Genomic DNA, 23,194 nt, shown 5'->3' with positions numbered 1-23,194 from the left:
CAGAAATCTATGCCACTCAGATTCATCCACAGTATCTGCACTATATCCCGAAGAAACTGAGTTTCAGTTTACTTGGAACTCTGTTGCAAAGGAACCATCCTGGGCCTCCTTTAGAGATGACAGAATAAGAACATTCTGTTAACACAACCACACAAAAAATTAATGTTTATTTTCATAAAAGGCCAACAGTTAACTGTAGCATGTCATGCACAGGTCAGCTGACAGACATGAGAAGCCAGCATTGCTAGGTGTCTTTGCCAAGCAGAGGGCCCAGTTCAAGAGGGGCCAGGTCCCACCTGATACTGCGGGTGCTTGAAAGAGACTCTTGCACCTGCAACCAGGCTCTGGATGACCCACTCTTGGTTGACCACAGGCAGCTGTAAGGCTTCTGCACATTTCAAGACGGCCATGGGGCAGGAACTGTCCGTCACCACCACGTCAAAGACACCCAAGCCAACATCTGCAAAAAGACGAAGGAATGAACTGCCTGGAGGTGGTGGAATACCAGAGCTCACCACCACCAGCAGCAACAGCCCCTTGGATTGCAGCAGCCAGCCTTAGCCTCCAAAAAGAAGGCTCTGCCTCCATAGCATAGCATGGGAGGGGGAGGTCTGGCCCTATGTTGACATGGCGGAATTTTCCATCCCTGCTTAGCAGCCTCACAGCACAGGAAGGAAAACTCACCTCAAGCGCTGAAGCCCTGTGTGTACCCTTCCTGACCATAGCATGCAGTCCTCTCTCCCCCTGAGGAAGCAAGTTCCTGTGAAGGGACCAGAGCCAGACAGGGCTCTGGGAAGAGGCCAGGCCACAAGTCCTTTGTAAAAATCCTTAAAAGAACGAAAGCTGTACCTCAGTCTGTGCTGCTGCAGCGGGGAGGGGCTGTACTGCCTTTGAACCTGCACTGTTTGAGGCCGGAGTGCCAAGGGACACCATCCCCCCTCTAAGAACCTGGCCTGTACAAAGGTCCCACACGATGCTTTACTATGAGCTACAGGTTGCTCACAGACCCAGATCCTGACCAGGGGTGGGGTGGGGTGATCTGCTCTCCTGTCTCTTGCCTCACAACAATCCTGTGATGTAGCCTGACCTACCTCACAGGGTGTCTGCTGTGGGGAGAGGAAAGGGAACGTAATAGTAAGCTGCTTGAGGACTCCATTAGGCAGGGAAAAGCAGGGTATAGAAACCAACTCTTCTGTTGCTGCTTTTCATTTGTGCAAGGAGGGTTCTGAGACATCTTGCAGGGCTGCCTCCTTGGGTGCCCTCCACCTCCACCAGAGAAGCCTCAAAGAGGTTTCTTGGCTCTGAGATCTGTGTGGGAGAATCTGCCAAATCAAGAGGGGCCAATAAATATAGAAAGATGGCTTGCTGTTGACCCTTCCTCCAGAAACAGCTACTTCCTAGGTTATCATCAGCAGGTACAGAGGGCTGCAAGACCCTTGGCTTTTGCCTGCTTTCAGGCATCATGATTTCAACTGGAGGCAGCCTCTGGAAGAAATGTATTTATTGAAACACTTTACTCTTGAGTCAAGGCAGCTTATAATACTAATTAATTAAAACATCCCCCTATAAAATGTCTGCCCAATTAAAGCACCCCCCAACCCCATGCCCTGGAACAACAGCACCCTCCTGAAGATCTAACTACTGTCCCACCTTGTCTCTCTGGTCTTCCTGCCAGGCAGCCCCAACAGCAGCACCAGACCACAAGGTAAACGCAAGTAGTAGGTGAATTCCCCAGGCAGGCGAACACACCAAGGGAAGAAGGGCCGATGGGTCCCTGCACCCATCCCACCTGAGAAGCCCCCACCGCTGGCTGCCAGACGTGCCTACCTTCATTCCACGTGTCGGACTGATGTTTCTTAACAGAATCTGCTCCCCCAATCATAAGGACTTCGGCCCAGAGTTCCAGAAAGTCCCGCAGTTCATTTGACACCAAAAGCACCTTCAGCTTATGGAACAGCTTTTCTCGGGGTTGCCTAGAAAAACCGGGGGCTCCGCTGCTGTTAAGCTGCTTGGGGCATCAGCCTCTTTCATCACACCATCCCTCTTCCACAGCAAAATGTCTCTGCTCTCTGAAGTCCATATCTCCTTTCTTCTTTGTAGTGAGATGCCCAATTCTCTGCCTTTCAGTTTCACCCCCTGCACTTACCATTCCAGCAGCCTCTGCTCCAGCAAGCTATAGCCAGCTGGCAACAGGTAATTGCGATAGTTCTGAAGCTGGTTGGCATGGCAACTGTCATGGACCCAGAGGTGAGAGACGCATGGGATTCCTCGGGCGAGGCACAGGAAGTACTTCCGGGTGCGGCAGTGCTGGTCTGCAATCAGGAAGCACTGATGGGCTGCGCGGCACTACAGGAGCAGAGAGAGAGAGAGAGAGAGAAAGGTGGGTGGGCTTCAAGCAAAGGCTCACAAGCCGCAGAAAAAGCTACCCTCCTTGCCCTTACAAATTAAGCACGTGTCACAAGGGCAGGCAGATGCACTGTTCAAAACAATGTTGCCAGTGGAAAGGCAGGGCATCCATCAACCAGGAGTAGATTGTTTTATGTATCGTTCATATGTTCCATGTAAACCACCCTGAGCCTCCGGGGAGGGCAGTCTAAAAATTAAAATAAATAAAATAAAGAATGAGGCTCAGGAGGGGCAGGCCGTGCTGAAGAGCCTGGACCACACAAAGCCCTTCCCCGGTTCACACACATGCACACTCCATTGCAGAGGCTTCAACACCACTTTTAACTGGGGAAGCACATGCACATTGAACTTGTGGCAAAAATTACAGCACGTGCAGTGGCCTGCCACCATTCCTCACATACTGATTTAATAACCGTTTTAAATTCCATAAATGCACCATTTAAGCTATGACTGATGCATTTTCTTGTTAAAGCAGCAAGAGTAGTTTAATGGAAAAGTAAATATTGTCTTTCAACTTTTCCCCAAATTTCCATTTTCTCCCTGACAACAAAGAACGCGACACACACATGGACCTTCCTTCCAGGTGAGAAGAGGCCCCATCATCTATCCTGGCCGTCACACACTCCACTCCCCCCCCCCCCCCCGGAGCCTGGAGTTCCTGACCTGGCTTTCGTTGAAGTCCTCCAGAATGAAGCCACCTCCAGACTGCAGTTGGAGCTCAATGTACGGCTTGTTGAAAGGTGCCGTCTCCAAGAATTCTGGAAGAGAGCAGTCAGCTGAAGCAGTGGCCTATTGCTTCCTGTCCAGTGCCTCCAAACACAAGGCCGAGACATTTCCACACAGGTCACAGAAGGAAGTAGGGAGGGCTTCCTGCAACAAGAGCAGACCTTCTCTTCCCATCGCTCCTGCTCGGCTAGCAAAGACAGGCCATCAGAGGTTCCACATCCATCACTGAAATTCTCAGGTTGCATTGGCTGATGAAGTTATTTATTTGTTCATTTCTACCCTGTGTTTCTCCCCCACCCGTTCCCCCAATAGCTCCCATCCTCCTCTCCTCCACTTTACCCTCACAAGAACCCTGAGAGATAGGCTCGGCCAAGAGTGTACAACTGGCCCAAGGTCACCCAGCAGGCTCCTCCGGCAGAGCAAAACCACCCTCAGATCCTAGTCCTCAGCAACTACACCACTCTGCATGCTGCAGGGACAGACAGATCACAACTGACAGAACTCTGCCATTCAGATCTAGACAGAGCAAACTGCTCTTGTTCATACGGCCATCTCCAGGTCCCTCTCTTAGGCTTTCTCTAGGCCTCCTCCCCATCACTGCCCCCTTCTTCATTCTTTCTCAGGCACTCCATGTTGGGGCCCTACCTGCTGAGTTGCTCTAGCTCTGCTACCAACACCTGTCCTTCAAAAACTTCCTCCCCTCTGCTGTCCCTCTTTCTCTAAGAAGCCTTCCTCACGGGGGGGGGGGGGCATGCTGGGCCCCAAAACCTCTTTCCAGCTCCACACTCCTCTAGGGAAATTTCAAACCCCACCTAAGGTCTCTTTGCCCTGCAAGGAGAAACCCAGTCACTCCAGCCACGGCATACCCACGGAGAACAGCCCCACACACTTCCCAAGTGTCTTCGCACTCAGGGCTCTCACCTTCTTCTTCCTCCTCCTCACAGCCCACGGCAGACTTCTGGGGGCTGGAGAGTTTATCGCTGGGATTTGCCATTGTGAGGAGAAACGCGTACCCCAGGAACAGGGTCTTGTTGTGCGGCAAAGGCCCCCATCGCTGATCCAGGGCCAGATGGTCTCCAGAGTCTTTACTGCTGGGCAGACCCGTCACCTCCCCTGGGAAGAAAGGGCCCCATAACTGCAGTCATGCTCTGTGTTTGGAGTAGGGAGAAGGGGAAATGCTTCTCCTCCACTCCCTCAGATGGGCCTCCCCAAGCTCAGGAGCATGTCACAGTACCCTGGACCACAGGCAGAAGACTGCTGTGATTCCCAGTGCCACTTGCAGGCAGGGTACAAGGAGGCCAAGGGCAGCAGCCAGCCCAGACACCGGGTGAGGCCAGCACAAGTAGTAATCCAGAAGTCCTGGAGAGCCCAGGCACAAACCTGGCCGGGTGGGGGCTGACCGCCGTCCTCGCTTTGCTGGGGACTTCTCCTCCTCTTCAGAGGCCAGAAGCTTCCTCTTGCCAGACAGCATCCTGTGAGGGGTCTGAGGGCTCTGGGGGCCCTTGCGTGTTGGGGTGGTGCTGCCTGAGGAGCTGGCGGTGCCAAGGTTGTTGCGCCTCCTCCGTTTCCCTTCGACCAAGTTATCTAGGGCCACAAGGTCACATGGATCAGCTGCCTCAGTCCAGAGCCATCAGACTGGACCCCGGGCAACCTTCTCCCCACAGGGCAGGAGGCGGTGGCGACTCAGGGCCAATCTGCCTGTGCACAACCACCTGGTCACAGACTCCCCATGTAGGGCTGGCAGACCAAGCCCTGGCTGCAGACTCCCTCTTCTGGGCCACCAAGCAGAGCTCACGGGAGCAGCCCCCGCTGTGCTCCTTACCTAGACTGATGTCAGCTGCCTTGGCCAGAGGGGTGCTGGGCTCATAGGGACCAAGTCCAAACTGCTCCCGCAGCCTGTTTCCTTGTTCCAAGGACAGGATGACAGCTGCCCGCTTATACCACTTCCTCTGCCCATCCTTCTCCACGCAGTAGAGGAGCTGCCCGGCTTCCTTGCGGTGTCCTTTTACTATCCCTACAGCAAGACCATGGTAAGAGCCACCCCTGCTCCTCACCCTCCAGCCACTGCTGCCACCATCCCCCTCCGCCCCGACACCCGCGGGCGGGCAGTCACCTGCACTGAAGTACTCATCCTCTGAGAGGGCGGTCACCTCCGTCTCCAGCGGGAGGGGGTCACACAGCAAGATGTCTCTGCCCAACACCTCGCACTCATAGCCGTCATCAAACAGCAGCTTGTACTTGGCCCCTCCCACGTCCTGTGTGATAGTCCCAGAATAGAAGTAGCCATTGGAGGACCACTTGGCCACCACCCGAAGGCCCACAAAACTGTTTCCAGAGGAGGAGAGTGCCGTGGAGTCAGAGGCGGCAGCCAAACCTTCCTGCAAGGGGATTTCAGGGGAGTTGCTGCGGCGCAGAGAGGCATCAGGCAGCTCCTGCCCCTCCACGAGGGAGCCACTTGTGACCCGGCAGCCAAGCTTCTCTTTCAGCAGGGCTGTTGTCGAGAGGTCTTCCAGTGGCGGCAGACAACTCCTGCAGAGCCAACAAGAAAAACTGCTGCTGCTCAATATCCTCCCAAAAAGAAGGCTGGCAGGCCCCCAGCACACCACCGTCACCACCTGATAACGGACCTCGTTCCAGATGAGCGCGAGGTGGGCCGGCCACGTCTCCCTCGCCCACGGGGTGTCAGATGTGCTCTCCCAACCTGTTGGTGGCCTTGCTCTTCCTCCTCACACACTGCCCTGTCTTCAGGCTGGAGCGGAGAACAGGGTTGGCCACCCCCTTTCTTAGGGCTAGGAAAAGGAAAGCAGCTGAGGGGAACCTGGCAGGCCTCCTGCCCTTCTCCCCCCAGGTCTCTGTTCCATGTAACCCAAACACTAGGAAGATCAAACTATCAAGGAAAAAGAAGAGGCAATCCTGAAATCATCCCTGAAATGTGCCAGACAGACAGGGCAGCCATCCCCAGGTTTCCTTCCACACTGGAAATGGCTTGACTCCCCAGAGAGGGGAAAGCTGCCCTTCCCAGGACACATCTGTGCTTTTTTGCCTCTGGTTGGCCTTGTGGGAAACAGGGAAGGCTCTCCAATCAATTGTGCAGACTCGTGTGCAATCATTCACTGGATCCGGTGGCCTTTGCCTTGTAATCAGTGTGTTGTGTTATGTTATGGGTGCAGGTTTCACTGGCTTTCCAATTTTGCCATTTCACTGGCTCCCACAGAACATATTTAGCCTACAAAAGGCAGGAAATATATTGTGAAACAATAAAGTTTTCTTTGTTAAATAATTCTGTCTCCCCCTGACTCAAATATGCTGAAATGTACCCAATGAATGCCAAATGATCTTGCCTGTGAGTTTTCCAGGAACAGCCTAAGGAGGGTAGGCAGACGTTTATAACAGACCCCAGCCAACACTCAGCCAGGGGGCTTTGCTCTCTTTTCCTCCGCCCACCCAGAAGCCCTAGCGCACCTCAGCTTCTTGACCCCGGGCACGGCCAAGCCTCCAGCCTCCACTCCTCTGCCTGGCCCCACTCTGAGGAGCCCCGCTCTGCCCCCAGAGTTTGCAGCGCTGGGCATAACCGACAAGCCACTGCTTCCCCCGCTGGACGAGCGCTGGAGGCCAGAAGCCTTGGATGAAAAGGAGCTGATGTCTCCGAGGTCTCCAGACACCAGGGAAGAGCCCCCTGTCCGGGAGGGAGAGGTGTCCACTTCACACTCCTGGCACTCCAGGGTGGGCTCGTCAGTCTCCTGGAATGAAAGCGGGGTTGAAGAAGCCAGCCAGGGGCAAAAAGCATTTCGATACACGCAGAGAAGGCACTGTGACCTACTTGGCACATTTCATGTCAACACTGCATTTTTTTGCCCTCTGGTGGCCAGGCAACAAAGTTTGAAAACGCATTTTCTTCCCTGCAGTGAAAACCACCATCTATTCTCCTCTTTCCAAGCCGCTTTTTGAACAGAACTTTCACAGGTTACCTGTTCTGTTAATTTAGGGGGGGGGGGAGGCTTGGGAAAGAATAATTCAAAGAGAGGCACCAGCTACCTGCTCTCAGAACAACTTCTTTCTCAGGACTTTAGAGGCGTGGGCAATAACAATGCACACAAGAACCCACCAAGTCAATGTGTCCTGGGACACCACTGCAAGCACTAGCAGGACCGGGTTCACACACTGGCATTGCTTAGCCTAGAACCATCTTTAAAGACATGAATGTACCTATGAAAGCAGGAGGCATTCTTCATGAATGCCTGGCAAACAGGCCCAATTCAGGTGGTACAGAACACTGCAACTGGACTGCTTTCAGGAGTGAGGCAGAACAGGGAGGTGACATTTACCCTGCATTCACTCCCTCGGTTATTGAACATTTCTCACCTTCAGCTCAAGTGACTTTTCATCACCTTTAGAGCCTTGAGCCCTCTCATCCACAGGACTGGCTCTTCTGCCACCCCTCCCCACCCCCAGGTGAGCTTCTGCAGGTGTCGCAACACAAACAAGTGAACCCCGAACCTACCCAGGCACATGCATGCTCTGTGGCAGACCCCACCTCATGGAGGAGGTCACCTCAACCATGTTGTACAAGAGCAATTCTCAGGAGAGCATTCTTATAAAAGGAATAGAACGGCAGTAGAATGGAACAGTTCAAGACAACACCTTGATTAGAGAAGGGGGGGGAATGAAAGGAGGGAGAGGGAATCCAATCTCTTTTGTCCTCTCCTTTGCTGGAGATTTAAAAAATAGGACCAAGGGCAATGGGGCAAAATCAGGTAAAATGTATTTTCTTACTCCATTAAAATTATCTACGCGTTTCACCCACAGGCTTCCTCAGGGCAATAATACATAATATACAATCACACTACTGAGTTCACATAAATAATGGTTCAGTAAAAATCATATAAATATTAAAATATTATATAAAATTATCATCATATAAAATAATCTATATAATTATATTATATAGATTAACGATCTCCAACCTGTGGGCCGCGGACCACATGTGGTCCGTCGACTAATTGGAGGTGGGCCGCAAAGGACGCCTTCTCCCCCCCCCCCAGCCCTTTACTTCATTCCCCCCCCCCCGGCCCTTTACAACACACTTTGGGTGTCATTGTCTCCTATCACTCCCAGATGGGACTATCTCGTTGCAGAGAAACAAGCTCAGGGTTCCCATTGATTTGTCATTGTCATGAGTTAAAATTTCCATGAAAATAAAATGTTCCTTATGTTCATTGTTATGGCGTGTCTGTATCTTATTTTGAAGGGATGTTTAAACATTACCATAGAGATCAGAGAGCATTAGGGCAGTGATTGAGAGTAGAGGAGTAAACTACCCCCCCCTCACCGGGTCTCAGTAAAATTGTCAAGCGTTGAGTGGTCCCCGGAGATAAAAAGGTTGGGGACCACTGATATAGATGATAAAGATATGTATAGCTTATTTTATTTATTTATTTATTTTTATTTATTTCTATACTGTTTTCCTGAACCAGCTATTATATATTCCAGATACCCCTGACAAAGCCTGTTGGCAAAATGTGCTGGGTTTTTTAAAACATATTAATGGAGTAATAATATACACTTTCTCCTTATTTTGCACCATTGGTCTTGGCTCTATTTTTCCACCTCTTGTGATGGGTAAAGGTCCATTTATTTTCTTGTTCTTCCCTTGCTGGGACACCCTCTCACCAGCCAGCCTGACTGCTAGCTGGCTTTCCCAGTGGGGCAAGGGGCAGCTGACTTCTTCCCCTCTGCTTGCCTGGAACACAGGCCAGAGGGGAAGCCATAGCTCCCTACTCCACCCTCCATCAGGAACCCAGTACCCCATCCAGCCAGGCCAAAGGAGGGATTGAGTTAATGTCCTGACCCTACAAGGACACTCCTTCAGGCTGTCTATGCAAGGGAAGAAAACATTCCCCAATCCCTTCCATTGGATAGAATAGAGCGGATGGGTTTCAGAACCCCTGGATGTGGACCTCGTGGTCCAATCATTGTGAAATTTGGAGGGGGTCAGGGAAGAGCCTCCTGGAGCTATCCTGAAAGACTGGAGACTGTAACAGGAACCCCCAGGCCCCAGGAAAAGTGGGAATGCCGAATTCCCATTGGAGTCAATGGTGCCATTGACTTTAATGGGCACCGAAGCCAAATCGGTCTGGATTGGGCCCTTGGTGCACAAGCCTAGATATGAGCATAGAGGTTTAGAAGTCAGGCAATGCTTCCAGAAAGATCAGGGCCAACCAGATCCGAGATACATAACTGAAAACAACGGGGAAGGGGAAAAGGTGGAGGGACCCTCTGCAGCTGACTAAGAAGCCTCACACCAGATGCCAACTTTTCAAGACCCACCATTTCGCATCACTGGGCCCCTGCATTGGGGCACTTGCTTAAGCCCTCATACCTCAACCACTTTGCGCTCCACTTCCACCCCATCCTTGTAGTAGACATCTGTGATCACCCGCGTAACAACCGTGCGCACTTCTCGGATCGTTCGGACGTGGCGCCGCAGGACTTTCCCAGGCGGCCAGGAGGGCAAATCCAATTCTTCACTCTGACAAAGGGGGAAAACAAAATATCCAGACCACTTAGAATTTCCTCCTTGTCTTCACTTTAAAAATGCTTCTCTAGTCACTGCTCAATAGTGTAACACACAGGCTTTTCAACAGACGGAATTCTGCTTTTACAATGCAAAACTTCTTTATCCGACAACAGGCAATTGGGTATGCAGCACCCCTCGGGAGCATTCAGCCAGAGGCTACGATTATGGGCTGATTGGAGCTACTGATCTGTGCTGCCTGCCTCTTGGGCTGTGAGGCACTGGCCAGGGCACCATGGAGAATGCCTTCCAGGTGGCCTGAGAAATGCTACTGGGGGAAGTTCCTCCAAGAGGTGCTGCTGAAGGGCAGACTGAAGTCACTTGAACAGCCAGAGTCACAGCCAGGCTGCATCTGAGTGGAGGGACACTGCTAGCTGGACAAGGTCCAAACCAGACCCATGAGGAACTCACAGGAGGACTGGTTTGCCTGACTGTTCCTGCTAGATGGAGAGGCAGACATACAGAGTAGGCAGCCTAGACAGTCACTCCAGCCAGGTCATCGCTGCCATCCTTTCACTTACAAGGGAGAAAGCAGCAGAGAACCTTAGGCTTTTGTGGCTTGCAGGAGAGGTGAAGAAGTCTACAGATGAAAGTCAACCATCATGGGACTGAGATTAAGGGCCCATTCTATCGCCTATCCCTCCTACAAGGATGCTTTTGCATGACAGGCATGACAGCAGAGTTGCACCATGCTCAGTTTTAACCAGTGGGTGCTGCAAGAGGGAGAGTCATCTGTCACCATGCAATCTGACAACAGGCAGGCCAGTGTCTGTGATGAGGAGACAATAAATTGGCTAACAGAAAGGAACAAGCTGCAGAGTCCCCAATAGAAGGAAAGCCTGGCCAACGGTGGTGCTGATTGATGCTCTCACCCCAGAAGAGTAGGAAAGGCCATGGCAGTGGCCCAAAGGCTCCCTCAGCTGGAGCCATCTGTGATTGTCCCCAGGAGACCTGGTTTATGCACCAGGGTCAGAAGATCCACCAAGAATTTAGAGATGGCTGACCTTCATCAGAGATATTAGGGACTGCCACAACCATGAGGAAATTTGTGCCCAGTGGGGGCAACACTTAGCCATGAGTACCTGCAAGGTGAAAATGAAGAAGGCAGGCCAGGAATATGGACTGTGGTAAGGAGTCAATGGCTATGATCTCTGAGCCAGTAAAGGACACCATGTGTGCTCTTAATATGTGTGCACGAATCTCACTACAGCTTTGATTTTGCTTATCCTATCATGGGTGAGAGAAACAGATCAACAAATATATTGAAGCCCAACCTCAAAATGATCAGAAGGTGGTATGAAAAACCTTGACCCAAGATCCTGAAGACCTGCTGCCAGTCTGAACAGACAATACTCACCTTGATGGGCTTATGGGATAGTGTCTGAAGATGGTCAGATATGAATGAAACCCACTTCTATTACACAAACTGGGAGGCAGTTACTGCTCAACCCCCCCCCCGCCACCCCAGCTGCCCACGTATCTGGAAACCTCTTGAGAAGGCTGGCCTGTTGGTGGGTGGAGAAGCAAAATAGTCTGGTTGTTTCATCATCTTTGTTTACACTGACCTACTGGCAGACTCTGCTCTGTAGGCAGATGAGGTAGCAAAACTGGAGAATGCTCCCCCAATCCAGGAGGTTTGGAGGTATTTGGGGGCCAGAAGTGGCTGAGAGAAGCACAAAGATGAAGAATACCATGCTTTTCATTACCTAGAGGAGTTTCAAAGTGGCTTACAATTTTCTTCTCTTCCTCTCCCCACAACAGGCATCCTGAGAGAGCTTCTGACAGGACTGCATTGTGAGAACAGCTCTAACAGGACTGTGACTAGCCCATAGTCATCCAGATGGTGGCATGTGAAGGAGTGAGGAATCAAGCCTCCTGTCCAGATGAGGCCACTGTTATTTATTTTTTTGGAACTTTTTATTTTATTTATACTGGCAACCCAATCCTCAACAGAAAGAAAATTAGAAGATAGGGCTTTTAGATTTATGAAAAAGGCAGTGATGCAAGGGATACAATTATGAATGACACAGTAACTTTATATTAGAATCTCCTGAAATATCAGGATGACCTGGTTGAAGTACTGGGCAGTTGGCAGTGCCAAACAAGCAAAAAGGAGGAATCTGTACCACTCATTCACTTCTAAAATTTATCATTGTACTTCCACCAAGACTTTTAAAGAAGGATGAGATGCATCATTAATTAAAGCCACTAGAGAGCCCCTGGTCTCAGGGACAAAATCTCTCTACTTCCCAAACCCAGGTTTGGCTTGTGAATTTCCCATTTGGCTGTTTCTAGCAGAGGTCAAGGGGATTAGTTCTTCCCTTATCCACTGCAGTTCCTATTCTGGCTTCTGCATCAGACAGCAACTGGGAGAGATTTTGCCTGCCTTGCCAACTGTGGATGAGGTTGTCTTGTTGTGACCAGGCAGGCTGGCTCGCAGGCAGAACCAGTTGGCTTCCCTGTGGCCCTCATCCAGCCAAGGAGGACAGGCAGTCCAACATCCAGCTCCCTCTCACCTGGTTATTTTGGGGTTGCGGCTCTTTCCCAGGATCACTTGTGGCCTTCATCTCAGCCATGCTGGTTTCCACTTCCACTTCACTGCAAGTTGCTGTCTGGGTAGCTGCTGACACAAGGGCTGCTGGATCACAGAGAAAAGATGCTGCTGCAGTCTGAACACCCTTGCTGCTTTTGGCCACCAGAAGCTCTTGGTCTTTGGCATTTCCTCCTGCAAGGAGTGCCAAACTGGGTGTCTTCCTTCTTTCCTCCTCCGGAGCTCCTGCAGCTGCCACCTTGGTGACTTCTTTGTCCGTAATCCCACTGATAGGCTGCTTAACACCCGGCCTCAAGTCCAGGACCTGTCCATGGTTCAGGGATTCCAGAGACCTCTGACTCTGGCATTTTCTGGGTTCCTTCTCCTCTTCCTGAGAATTCGGAAAGCTGAACAGCTCACCCCTGGAAGCCGACCATAAGAAGGAACACCAGAGGATCAGACCAAAGCTTCACTTGGTCCAACATCAGATTTATGACACGAGCCAGCCACATGCTTCCAAGAAGCCCACGTTATTGCTATTGTTATATTGATATTGATCTAGGTAAATGTTCTAAAAATATTTATGTAAACTGCCCAGAGCCGTAGGGAAGGGCGGCATACAAATATGAATGAATGAATGAATGAATGAATGAATGAATGAATGAATGAATGAATGAATGAATGAATGAATGAATGAATGAATGAATGAATGAATGAATGAATGAATGAATGAATGAATGAATGAATGAATGTTGGCAGGTTCGCCACCAATGCTAAGTCATCTACAGATTCAGCCTCCATTTGCTAACCCCTGGAAGCACAACACTTCATCAAAGAACATAGAATCTGAGAGTGGGAAGGGGCCATACAGACCATCTAGTCCCACCCCCTGCTCAAGGCAGGTTAGGCTTTAAGACATCACTGGGCTCTTTCTCATGAAGACATGACTTGATGGAACCCTCAGGAGGTCTTCAACATGCTTGCCTGATCGGAGAACAAGGTATTTCTGGCCCTTGAATCGTCTTCTCTTGTTGGGCCTCACAGATATGAGTGAACACAGATGGTGTCTTCTGGGAACTATGAACAGACATGATAGTGAAACTTAGAAAGACGTATTCCCATGAAGACAACCCTAATATACATGGACAGATCTGCTTGCAATTAAATTGCAGTCGCTCCCCCAGAACTCCAGTGGCTTCAATTTCTTTTGAGAACCCAAAAGACCTCAGGAAGCTGCCTACGGAGTTGGACATGGACAGAGAAGTCCTTCAGGCAAAGAGCCTGACTTGGAAACACATCTGAACTCTGGGCTGGTTTTAAGGGGCAGTTGTGGGACAGCCAACTTGGTGAGGTTAAGAGCATGGCTTCTAATCTGGTGAGCCATGTTTGGTTTCCTGCTTCTCCTGGGGCTCATCACAGCCCTGATAGTGATGTTCTCACAGATCACTAATATTAGGGCTGTCTAAGCCCCATCTACCTCACAGGGTGCCTGTTGTGGGGAGAGGAAAGGGAAGGTGATCATAAGTTGCTTTGAGACCCCTTCTGGTAGAGAAAACCAACTCTTCTTTTTCAGATTCCATCTGGCCATAGTGATATTCACTCCTGCAACCTTGTAGCTGGACTACTGAACCATGCTCTATGTTGAGGTGGCCTTGAAGACAAGATGGTGGGCATAGTGCCACATGGTCTTTCTCCATCAAACCTCCCAATCTGGGTAAAGGGCTCCCAGAAGAGATCTCAGGGGTTTTTGTTCTACTTGGTTTTAATTTGTCATGTTTCAACTGCTTTTTGTAAGCCATCCTGAGCCAGTAGGTAAAAATTTTAATGATAAATAATAAAGTAGTAACTCTATCTAGAAGGTTTTCACCCTTCTTTTCTAAGAAGCTCAGGACAGCCCAAAGACTGGGCCAGGCCCACCGCAGGGTGCTCATGGCACAGTGAAGATCTGAACCCAGTCCCAGATCTTAGTCAGTCACCACTGGGTCCACCTTGCATGATGGGGAACAAAATTTGCCTGATCTTGCTTAGCAAATCATACTCTCTTCTACCTTGTTGGTCTCAAATTTCTTCACAGCGACAATTTATCCATTACCTGGCATCAGCAACTGACCCATTCTTCCTTTCACTGGCTGCAGGTTCTAAAGGGCAAACGTGGGAGATAAGAGACACTGTATTAAGAGCATTAAGAGTGACTATATTAAGTGCCTGGGAAGAGGGTGGTCCTAAGCCTGACCTGCTAGACTATAAGGCTACTTTTCCAGCCACCACAACTTCTTCCACTATATACCTGGGATTGGTAGCAAGTCCTGCTCCATCTGAGCCTCCCCACCCAGTTATTGCTGAACAAACTGTTCCAAAAGCTCTTTCCCTGGCTAGATTTGTGCACTGTATTGCCCCCAGGCAAATGCTGCAGCAAGGCTCTGGAAGCAGCCTGTAGACTAAGGGACAATACCAGACAAGGAAATGGCCACAAGGCTTTAGGAAAACCTGCGGAGGGAGGGCAGGAGGAAAGACAAGAGCAGAGAAGGAACCCCTTTCAGCCTGACCATTCCTGCTTTGTGTCTCTTACTCTCCAGGCTGAAAGGGAGAGACTCACTCTCCTCAGTGACTGGGGTTGTGAGGCTCATGTGCAAGGATAGCTTCCCTTCATCTTCTCCAACAGCCACAGAACCGTCTTTGTGACTCTCCTCTGTCTCAGAAGAAGCTACAAGGCTGTCCATTGTGACATCATTGGCACCCTCTGCTGTGACATCACTGGTTGCTATGGTGTTGTCTGGGCAGTTTCCAATCACTGAAACAAGAGAAAGAAGACAGCCTGACAATATTTGTTCCATTCCCTTCCACACAGCCCAGAGGAGAGGATGGCTATGCTCTCTCTTACCATACTCCACAGCACCAATTTTTGTATTTGGCCAGTCCCAACATCTAATACACTCCCAACTATGCTTGCTACTACGAACCCCAAATAATGTCGTAGTTCAAATAAGGTTTAGGAGAATCAGCACAATGATCAAAACATGAGGGTCTCTTGCCAATTGGCTTGGAGATATCACACATGAATGTCAAGTCCAAGACCATCAGAATATACCATCCAGGCAAACGTAAAACCATGTATGGGTGCAACAACCATTACATAGGCAGTTGGGGCTGAGGCCATGAAACCACTGCCATCTACTCCAGATCAGAGTCATGGAGGAATTGATCTGCCAATAAGCCCACTTCAACTTCCACATCCAAGATTCAAACAGAAGGGGATCTGGCTCCAACATGCAACACCCCCTGAGGGCTTTAGCTGTAACAACCTTTCCAATGACAGACCTGGTCATAGGGACTGAATAGAAGATAATGAACAGGAGCAAAAAATCCCAGCTTCAAATATAAGATGCTGGGGTCTCAACTGGCCAAGACTGAAAGAAGATAAGTCTCGGGACAGTAGAGGAGGGCTCCATCAGCTCTGCCATGGGATGAAAAAGGGAAAACTCCATGCTGGGGACTAAAATAAAATATCCAATATTGCCACATTCCTGCATAAATGTATTTATAATGCTGAATGCAATTCTGGCAGCCATATCACAGAATCAACCCCTTGCAGGCTGACATGGTGGGTGCCAAATGGCTCTGGCATGCTGTTTTGTACCCCTAAATGAGATCTCCCAAAGCTCTGTGGTGGCATCCAGTCATCAACACACTGACAGCTAGCTCTCTGCTACAGTTTACTGTGAATAAGCATCCCTATGTGTCTGTCTCTATCCTTCTGCTGAAAGCTTCTGCTAAGAGGCTGGTAGCCCTGTTGAATCCTGGTCTTCTGCTGCACAATCAGCTGGCCATGACAGCAAAAAGTGGAAAAAGACAAATAAGGCCTTCAGGATCACACCTGGGTTCTTTGATCTTTCTCTGCTTTCTGCACAGGAGAAGTCCCCATACCTGTTCAATCCCTGGAGGACATGCATTCCTCTTCTGAAATCTTACTTCCTGACACCCCTTGCTGGTGCATGGTTACTGTACGGCCAGGAAGGCCACTCACCAATCGGAGTGCTGTGTCGCCTGGGACCCTTTTTAAGCTGGCCACTAAGCGGAGGAGTGATGCTCGCCAGGGATGCTCCTTCCTTCAGCAAAGTGAAACGAAACAGAGTTTCTGTGAGCAAGAGAGAGAGAGAGAGTGTGGTTGAGGTGGCTTCCTTCTGCTTTTCACTCCATTAGGAAAAGCCAAGCATCCTGCCTGCCAAATACGGCAGCCATCTGCAAGGATGAATTGAGCAGGAGATGCTTTCTGCACATCACAAAGCAGCAGCTGAAGAGCAAAGTTCGGGGAAGGGACACAGGACAAGAAGGAGGGCAAACAGTGCGCCCAGGCCTTTGCCACCCTTCAGTGTGCCACACCAAAAGAAGTGCTGCTCCTGCTCTGCACATTCCCCTCCTCAGAGACTCACTCCCAGGCGCAGGTCCTAACAGAGAGGGTTTAACGGGGGAGCTTGAGGGGTCGCAAGAGACTACCACAAAGACTAAGTTGCTGTGCAAACTTAGTATCTAGCTCAACAAGGAAATTAGAGGACTAGACATTAATAGTCTTGGTAAAAGAGTCTCCACTGTTTGAGGGAAGCACCCTTCCTACCCCCTAAAACCTTTAAGCAGGCTTTTCTTGATGGACCTAAGAAGGGTTTCCCGGATGGATGGGAATTTTTTATATTTATTTTTAAATTTGTTAAACATTTATTAGTCAACCTCCCCCCTTCTAAAATGGCCAATAATGGGCATTGGAGGGGGTTGGAAAGGTTAGAGTGGCATCTACACAGCTGTGCTTCCCAATCATATTCTGCACGATCCCACCACTTCTGGGGTTTCTTGAAGCTTGAAAAATGTTTCAGGAGTTTCTCAATGGTAAAAAAAGTTGAGAAAGGCTGCCTTTAAATGACAGACAGACATTTCAATCCAGGGAAAAATATAGCCAAGGAAGGACAGGACATAGGTATTATGCATGGGGTGGGACAGGTGAAGCATGCGTTTTATTGCTCTCCCATATTACTAGAACTCAGGTGCACTCAATGAATTCTTTGGGGATTTCCTGCAAATGTTGCAAAGCATGAGGCTCTTCCAATCAAAAATAAACAGGTACACAACCCCATCCCCAAAAGTACAGGCCAACTGCACAAGAGAGGCTGGCAGATCCAACTTTTGTCTCTGCAGAGTTGCACGCCCATCTCTCCTTGCACATATCCCACACCTGCACCAGGCCATTTACCGGCAGGTAGGGTAGCTGGGACTTCTGATGTCTTTTCCTGCAGCTGCTTCTCTTCTTCCGACACGCCTGACTCCTCTGGCTGGCTTTCCATGTGACTTTTTGAATTCACTGGACAGGCTGTTTGTTGTGGAGTTGGAGTCGCTTCCTTCCCTTTCTCTGGCAATGGCGAGTTTCTTTCAGGAGTCTGATGACTCTCCAGGATGGCCACGGGCTCTCCACCAGTGTGACTCTCTGATGCACTGCCTTGCCTGGCTCTTATCCCATCCAACAAGAGGTCTTCATCCTCCTTCACTCCTGCCGCCTCCGCATGGCTCTCCTCACTACTTCCACCTGCAGAGATTTCAGCAGGCAGCTTCGAGACTGGCACACTTACCCTCGCTTGGCACTTCTTGTTGTCTGAGTCAAGCTGGGACTGAGAATCACAGCCTTTCCGCATCTGAGGGCCTGCCCTTACAGACACGCTCGGCCCTCTGTGGGCAGCCTCAGCTTCCTCTGAGGAGTCTTTTCTTAAGCCTTCCGTGTTTTGAGTCCCCTGGGGCAGACTGTGAGAGGGGTCTCTGGCTGACACTGCAGCAGATATCATTTTTTTTGCTGTCACGTCTTCCTGGCAAAGGGACAGTTCTTGAGAAAGCATCAAGTGGAAGGAACATCCTTCATCACTTGACAATTTTGTTTCCCTCTGCTCCTCACTGGGCATCTCCGGGACAGTTTCAGACTCCACTGCCAAAGACTCTTTTTCCAAGAAGCTCCCCTGACTAGGCTGATTCCCAACAGCGGTACAAGCCTCTTCTCCAACACCACACGGGGCTGCAGCGCTTCCTTTAGTCTGCGCATGCGAGGCTTGGCCATCCATATTAAGCCCCTGCTGCAAGCTACAGCCAAGTTCTGCTGGAACATCACAAGCCACTATTGCTGCCTGCAGAGCTGTGCCCTCTGCCTGAGTGACCAGGCTGTGTTCACTAACAGAAAGCTCCAAGGTACAAGCGTCCAAGCGGTCCTCCGATGCAGATGATACAGTCACTGTCTCCAGAGTTTCAGAGCTAGCTCCTTTCCCTGCTTGTGTCTCGGATCTTTCCCCCAAGCTTGGTGTTGGGAGGAAGGTGTCCTTTAAAATAAGAAGAAGGTTGAGTGTACAATGTCCCTACAGCAGGAACTTGGCAAGCTGCCCCCACATCTTGCAAGGCCAGAATCTGACTTCCTTGCTCCCTCTCCCAAGACATAAAACCCAACCAATCCAGACAGTGGGGAGAGGCCCAGAACGGAACGCTTAGCCAGCCAGCAGCCAGCACCAGGAGGATGGCTACTCCAGAACTACAAACAGGACATCACCACATTCCACAGCAACCTTCCAACCAGGGCATGGCAGTGGAAGCCATCTCCTCCACCATTCATGAGCACCTCACCTTCAGCTGTTGAGAATCAGAGGGCAGAAAATTTACCCTCAGGAACTCAAAGCCAAGTTGGTTTGCTTCATCTTCCCATACGCATCTGTCTGTGACATTCAGAAAAGAAGGCTAACATATTACAGAACTCCCAATTTTGAAACATCCTCACTTCAAATGCTGATGCTGACTCTGATGCTTCCTGCGCACCTCCCAAAACAAGCCACACTGCTGGGGAATATCATCTACTCACATGGGAAAACTCTGGCTGTGATGGTATGGGAATGAACCCCATAGCAACAGAAGGGCTGCTGCCAGAGACAGGAGTAGAAGCCTGAGGAGGCCCCGCAGTTGTCCCATCCAACAACTCCTTTTGCTCCCTTCCTGCTGTAAGAGAAGGTGGGGGAAGGTTAGGAAGCTCCCCTCTTTGTAAAGAAGAGAAAGATCTTCTTGCTGGAGCAAAGAGTTCCACTGCTGAGGTCAAAAGAGTTCCACTGCTGAATATGGCTGATTAGCTCTCCTTCCTGTTGCAGTGCTCTAGAAGATAACTCCCCCCTCCTCCGGAGCTCAAAGGGGACTCAAATTGCAGGGCCATGGGTTATAAAGGCCCCTCAGAGGAAAGGACGGCATACCTTCTAAGGATTGTTCCGTCGGGCTTCTTGGGACAATGAGAGGTATGGATTCCAAGGTATCAGGAGAAAGTATAGTACCACCAGAAGCACCACTGCAAGGCAGAAGAAAAGCACACAGCTATGCCAGTGTTGTCCACCCCCCTTAGAAGTGCAAGGTCCAGCACACAAGACACAGCCACATTTGGGTCAATTGAAATCAAAGAACTTATGGTAGCTCACACAGTAGCTCATACAGTAGCTATACTAAGAACAACAACAATATCATGTCATTTTATCTCATAACTTTAAGCTGGATATAGAAAATGCCTTCCTGGACTTACAAACAAAAAAGTCTGAGGACAACAGAGAACCAAAGGCACTGAAGGAGGAAAGAAGAAGCTGCAAAGAAAGCAAGTGGCCTGAGAAAGGGAGCATTTTAAAAGGCAAACACAAGGAGCACATCAGTACACAGACTGACAGCTATAAAACTGAATGAATGAAAGAATCAGGCCATCAGCTAGTCAACTGGAAACTCTCATGCAAACAGGTGGCAACAGCTATCAAAATGAACTTGTAGCTTACGTGAACAGAGGCCCTTGCCCAGAGAGGTGAAGGACATGCAGAGAGTCAACGGGAGTGAGTGTTAGAGAACCAGCATCTTCCACCTTAGCCACGTTACTGCTCCCAGTTGAAGCTATTTAGAAGGAAATAAAAAATCAAAAGAATAATTATGCAAATTCACAGTGCTCTACAAAGAGTCCAGTGGCACTTAGTGACTGAAACTTTTTATGAGTCACAGACTCCTTCATCAGAAACATAAAACGTACCCATAGCACTTAGCTACACTTAACCCATATACACTTCAAGCACCCTCAAGGCGGCCTCTGACTCACAAATACTAATGCTGGGATCAATCACACTGGCATTTAAGGCACCACAAATGTAAGAAGCTGCCTAAGACAAAGTCCAAGTGGTCAGGCCTGTCGACCCGGATGGGTGCTTGCTGTCATTCATCCACAGTCCAAGACATGCATCAGGACAAGGCAAAGAATGTGCTTTCTACAGGCAAAGAATATGCTTTCCCACTGAGCCACAGCTACCCTTGAAGATGAACTATTTCACTGATTGCAACTAAGAGCCACTCAGGAAAAGTCTGTCTCAGCCCATGGAACAGGGCAAGTACAGAGGCACTGGGATACCAATATGGTAAATCAAATATATTGTTTTTATTTATTTATTTAGATTATTTAGATATACAAAAATGACTTTTATGGAGTCTTCAAACTTCCATTCTTCTTTATTCTTTTATATAAATCCCAATGCGTTTCGCTCTTTGGTTTTATCAAGGGACTTCAATTTTCATATTTTGAAAAACAACTTTGGTACAGAGAAGTAATCTCCTAACAGAGAGTAAGATAGTTTCAACAATTGCTGATTTGCCATATTGGTATCCCAGTGCCTCTGTATTTGCCCTGTATCTGGTCCTTCACTGGGTCCTATCCCTCCTACTTTATTTTGGCTTCAGCCTATAGAAAACATGCCAGGACATTCTGCACACTTGAGAATGAATATGCATATTTTGTTTTATAGAGGCACAGGACAGATGCACGAGCGGAAGAGAAGATGCCCCTCTGGAAGCCCACCTCCCATGCCTCTCCAGGCTTGCTGTCCTAATGCCGCAACCCCTACAGTGTGTGCGCGCACCGCCACTCCTGCTCGCCATGACACTGGCCTCCTCCGTGCAGCCTCAGTGATCTCCGTAGCTTCCATGGGCCCCCATGTTGGTGCAGAGAAGGCCAGCGCCATCCCGCCGCAACCCCAGGAAAGGGGTTGCGATCTCCACGTTGAGAACCACTGTCCTATGAGGTTGAGTGCTTTGGCGCCCAAAGTGACCGGCCACTTCGGGTGCCGAAGCACCCAACCCTACTGTCTTAGAGGCTGATCCATGATTCCAACCACAGCACACTTATGACTAACCTTGACAGACCATTCACCTGACGATGAACAGTCTAGTGTCACATGTTGAGCAGGATTACTATGAAATTCTTTAAGTAAGGAGAGAGATTTGGTGTTGCCTCCTCTGGCAACCATTTCAGCACCAAATGAGCCTTCAAGCTCAGGAAGTTTGGGGCTCCTACCCGAAGCATACAACCCCCAATGAGTACAGCACTCACCACATTCAGAGCCTTCCTCTTCTTCCAAAGTCGTGTCTCTGGACCGTACCCGCTCCTTGTCCTCAATGCTTGCTGTCACAGGGTTCTCTAACTCCTGGCTTTGGGAGAGTTCCAGAGCACCCAAGCCCAGCTGTGATGTGCCAGAGTCTAGCACCCAAAAAGAGAAAAAGCCACATGTCTACAGAAGTAAGGAACAGTCAAAGCCAGCCTCAGTACATGGGCCTGCCTATAGCACTCCAAAGCACAACTGGGTGAAATGAGCACCCGTGCTTCATGGTTGATTGAGTTTCTTCACTCACTTCATGTATACTCACTCTTCTCTCCCAAGTAGACACAGAGTAGCTGACACCATCCTCCCTTCTCACAAGAATGCCGTGAGGGAGGCAGCACATTATGCTCAGAGGGTGTGACGAGTTGTCACCTCAATAGATTCCATCCCAGAGCCAGGATTCAAACCGAGGGCCTCAAAGACCCTAGTCCAGCACTCTAGACCATTTACAGTATTTTATTTTTTAATAAACAGTAGAAACTTACCATTTAGAAAAGCAAATGTAGCTGAAAATTTAGGCTTCTGATTTGACACCCAGACCACTCCCGACAGCAAATGCCACTAGACCACTACCAACAGCTTCAGGTTCAGTGTATATTAAAAATACCCTGAGCAAAGCAACACCAACGGAAGAGAAGGATTGCAGCATCCATCCAAATGGAAATATCACAGCACTTCGAAAGACCATGGAGAAGGAAAGTGTGACAGACAGACACGCTCATGCATTCTCATCTCCCCAGGTTGCTCTGGGCCTTCAGAAGCCTTTTCACACTCCCTGCAGCACAAGGCCAAAGGTCCCAGGGGAGCAGGCCACTCACCTTCCACGCAGAGAGGGAGGGGAGCACCCTCGGGGTCGTCGGCCACCATGGCTCCCTGGCCCCTAGAAGGACAAACACAGCACAGGAACAGGCCTCAGACAGATGCCAGCCCGCCCACACGACCCCGAGAGACCCCAAACCCTCTGCCAGGCATCTCCAGAGCGCCACATCGCCCCGCCCCGCCGGGCCATGGGGGAACGTGGGCCTGGCAGAGCCTCCTGGGGACCACACCCGGGGGCGGGGGCGGGGCAGGCCCGAGGCGAGGGCCTTGGCCCGGAGGGGGCGGCCGGGAGAGGCAGCAGCACCAGACCCCCCCCGCCCCGCCCGCCCCGCCCCGCCTACCCTTTCTGCCCGCCCGGCCCCGCCCCCTCCGCCGCCTCGCGCTCTCGGCCGGGCTCCCGCGGGCAGGGGGGCGGCGGCGGCGGCAGGGCGAGGCCTGGCGCTCCGGCGGCGGGCTGGGAGTCGTCCACCAGCAGGCAGGGCGAGGAGGAGGAGGAGGAGTGCGGCGAGAGGCCCGGGCCCGGCGAGGGGACGCCGCTCAGCGCCATCGGGCAGCCGCGCCAGGCACCCAGGCCAGGCCAGGCAGAACGAACGAGCGCGCACGCGCGTGACGGGCCACGCCCTCCCCCCGCGCCACCATTGGCCAAAGCAGCAGACCCCGCCCCCGCGCTCCAAGTTGGGCGGA

General features: G+C 50.4%; 1 protein-coding gene across 7 annotated transcripts; it reads right to left on the bottom strand.

Annotated features, from left to right (window-relative positions):
• Positions 1–150: 150 nt before the first annotated feature.
• Positions 151–23,110, bottom strand: TP53BP1 (tumor protein p53 binding protein 1). Of its 7 annotated transcripts, none has more exons than XM_077317783.1 (24): positions 22,852–23,110; positions 22,510–22,571; positions 21,643–21,789; positions 20,051–20,162; positions 19,490–19,581; positions 19,111–19,244; positions 17,476–18,580; positions 16,261–16,371; positions 14,806–15,027; positions 14,329–14,374; positions 13,221–13,313; positions 12,223–12,658; positions 9,512–9,661; positions 6,595–6,872; positions 5,760–5,921; positions 5,246–5,661; positions 4,955–5,146; positions 4,513–4,716; positions 4,054–4,245; positions 3,070–3,164; positions 2,147–2,346; positions 1,828–1,973; positions 685–827; positions 151–460 (listed from the first exon to the last, which is right to left on the bottom strand). In XM_077317783.1, the coding sequence occupies exons 1-24, from the start codon at positions 23,055–23,057 to the stop codon at positions 428–430; spliced, it is 4,977 nt and encodes a 1,658-aa protein (XP_077173898.1). In that variant the 5' UTR covers positions 23,058–23,110; the 3' UTR covers positions 151–427. The 7 variants fall into 7 exon arrangements, 6 of the variants coding, with proteins under 6 accessions (XP_077173898.1, XP_077173896.1, XP_077173899.1 ...); XR_013227413.1 differs by lacking the exon at positions 685–827 and adding an exon at positions 1,092–1,322 and having other exon boundaries at positions 332–460; XM_077317781.1 differs by lacking the exon at positions 685–827 and having other exon boundaries at positions 22,852–23,109.
• Positions 23,111–23,194: the final 84 nt, after the last annotated feature.

The sequence above is a fragment of the Paroedura picta genome, chromosome 18, assembly GCF_049243985.1.
Source record: "Paroedura picta isolate Pp20150507F chromosome 18, Ppicta_v3.0, whole genome shotgun sequence".
NCBI lineage: Eukaryota > Metazoa > Chordata > Lepidosauria > Squamata > Gekkonidae > Paroedura > Paroedura picta.
Note: the sequence above shows the minus strand (reverse complement) of the source record. Positions and strands in the feature narration are given on the sequence as shown.

Coding starts and splice junctions, on each gene's coding strand:
- TP53BP1 (XM_077317781.1), bottom strand. CDS start 23,057: ATGGCGCTGAGCGGCGTCCCCTCGCCGGGCCCGGGCCTCTCGCCGCAC. Junction 22,572..22,851: donor GGGCCGGGCGGGCAGAAAGG/GTAGGCGGGGCG, acceptor TTGTCCTTCTAG/GGGCCAGGGAGCCATGGTGG. Junction 4,717..4,954: donor GGCAGCTGACATCAGTCTAG/GTAAGGAGCACA, acceptor TTGTGGCCCTAG/ATAACTTGGTCGAAGGGAAA.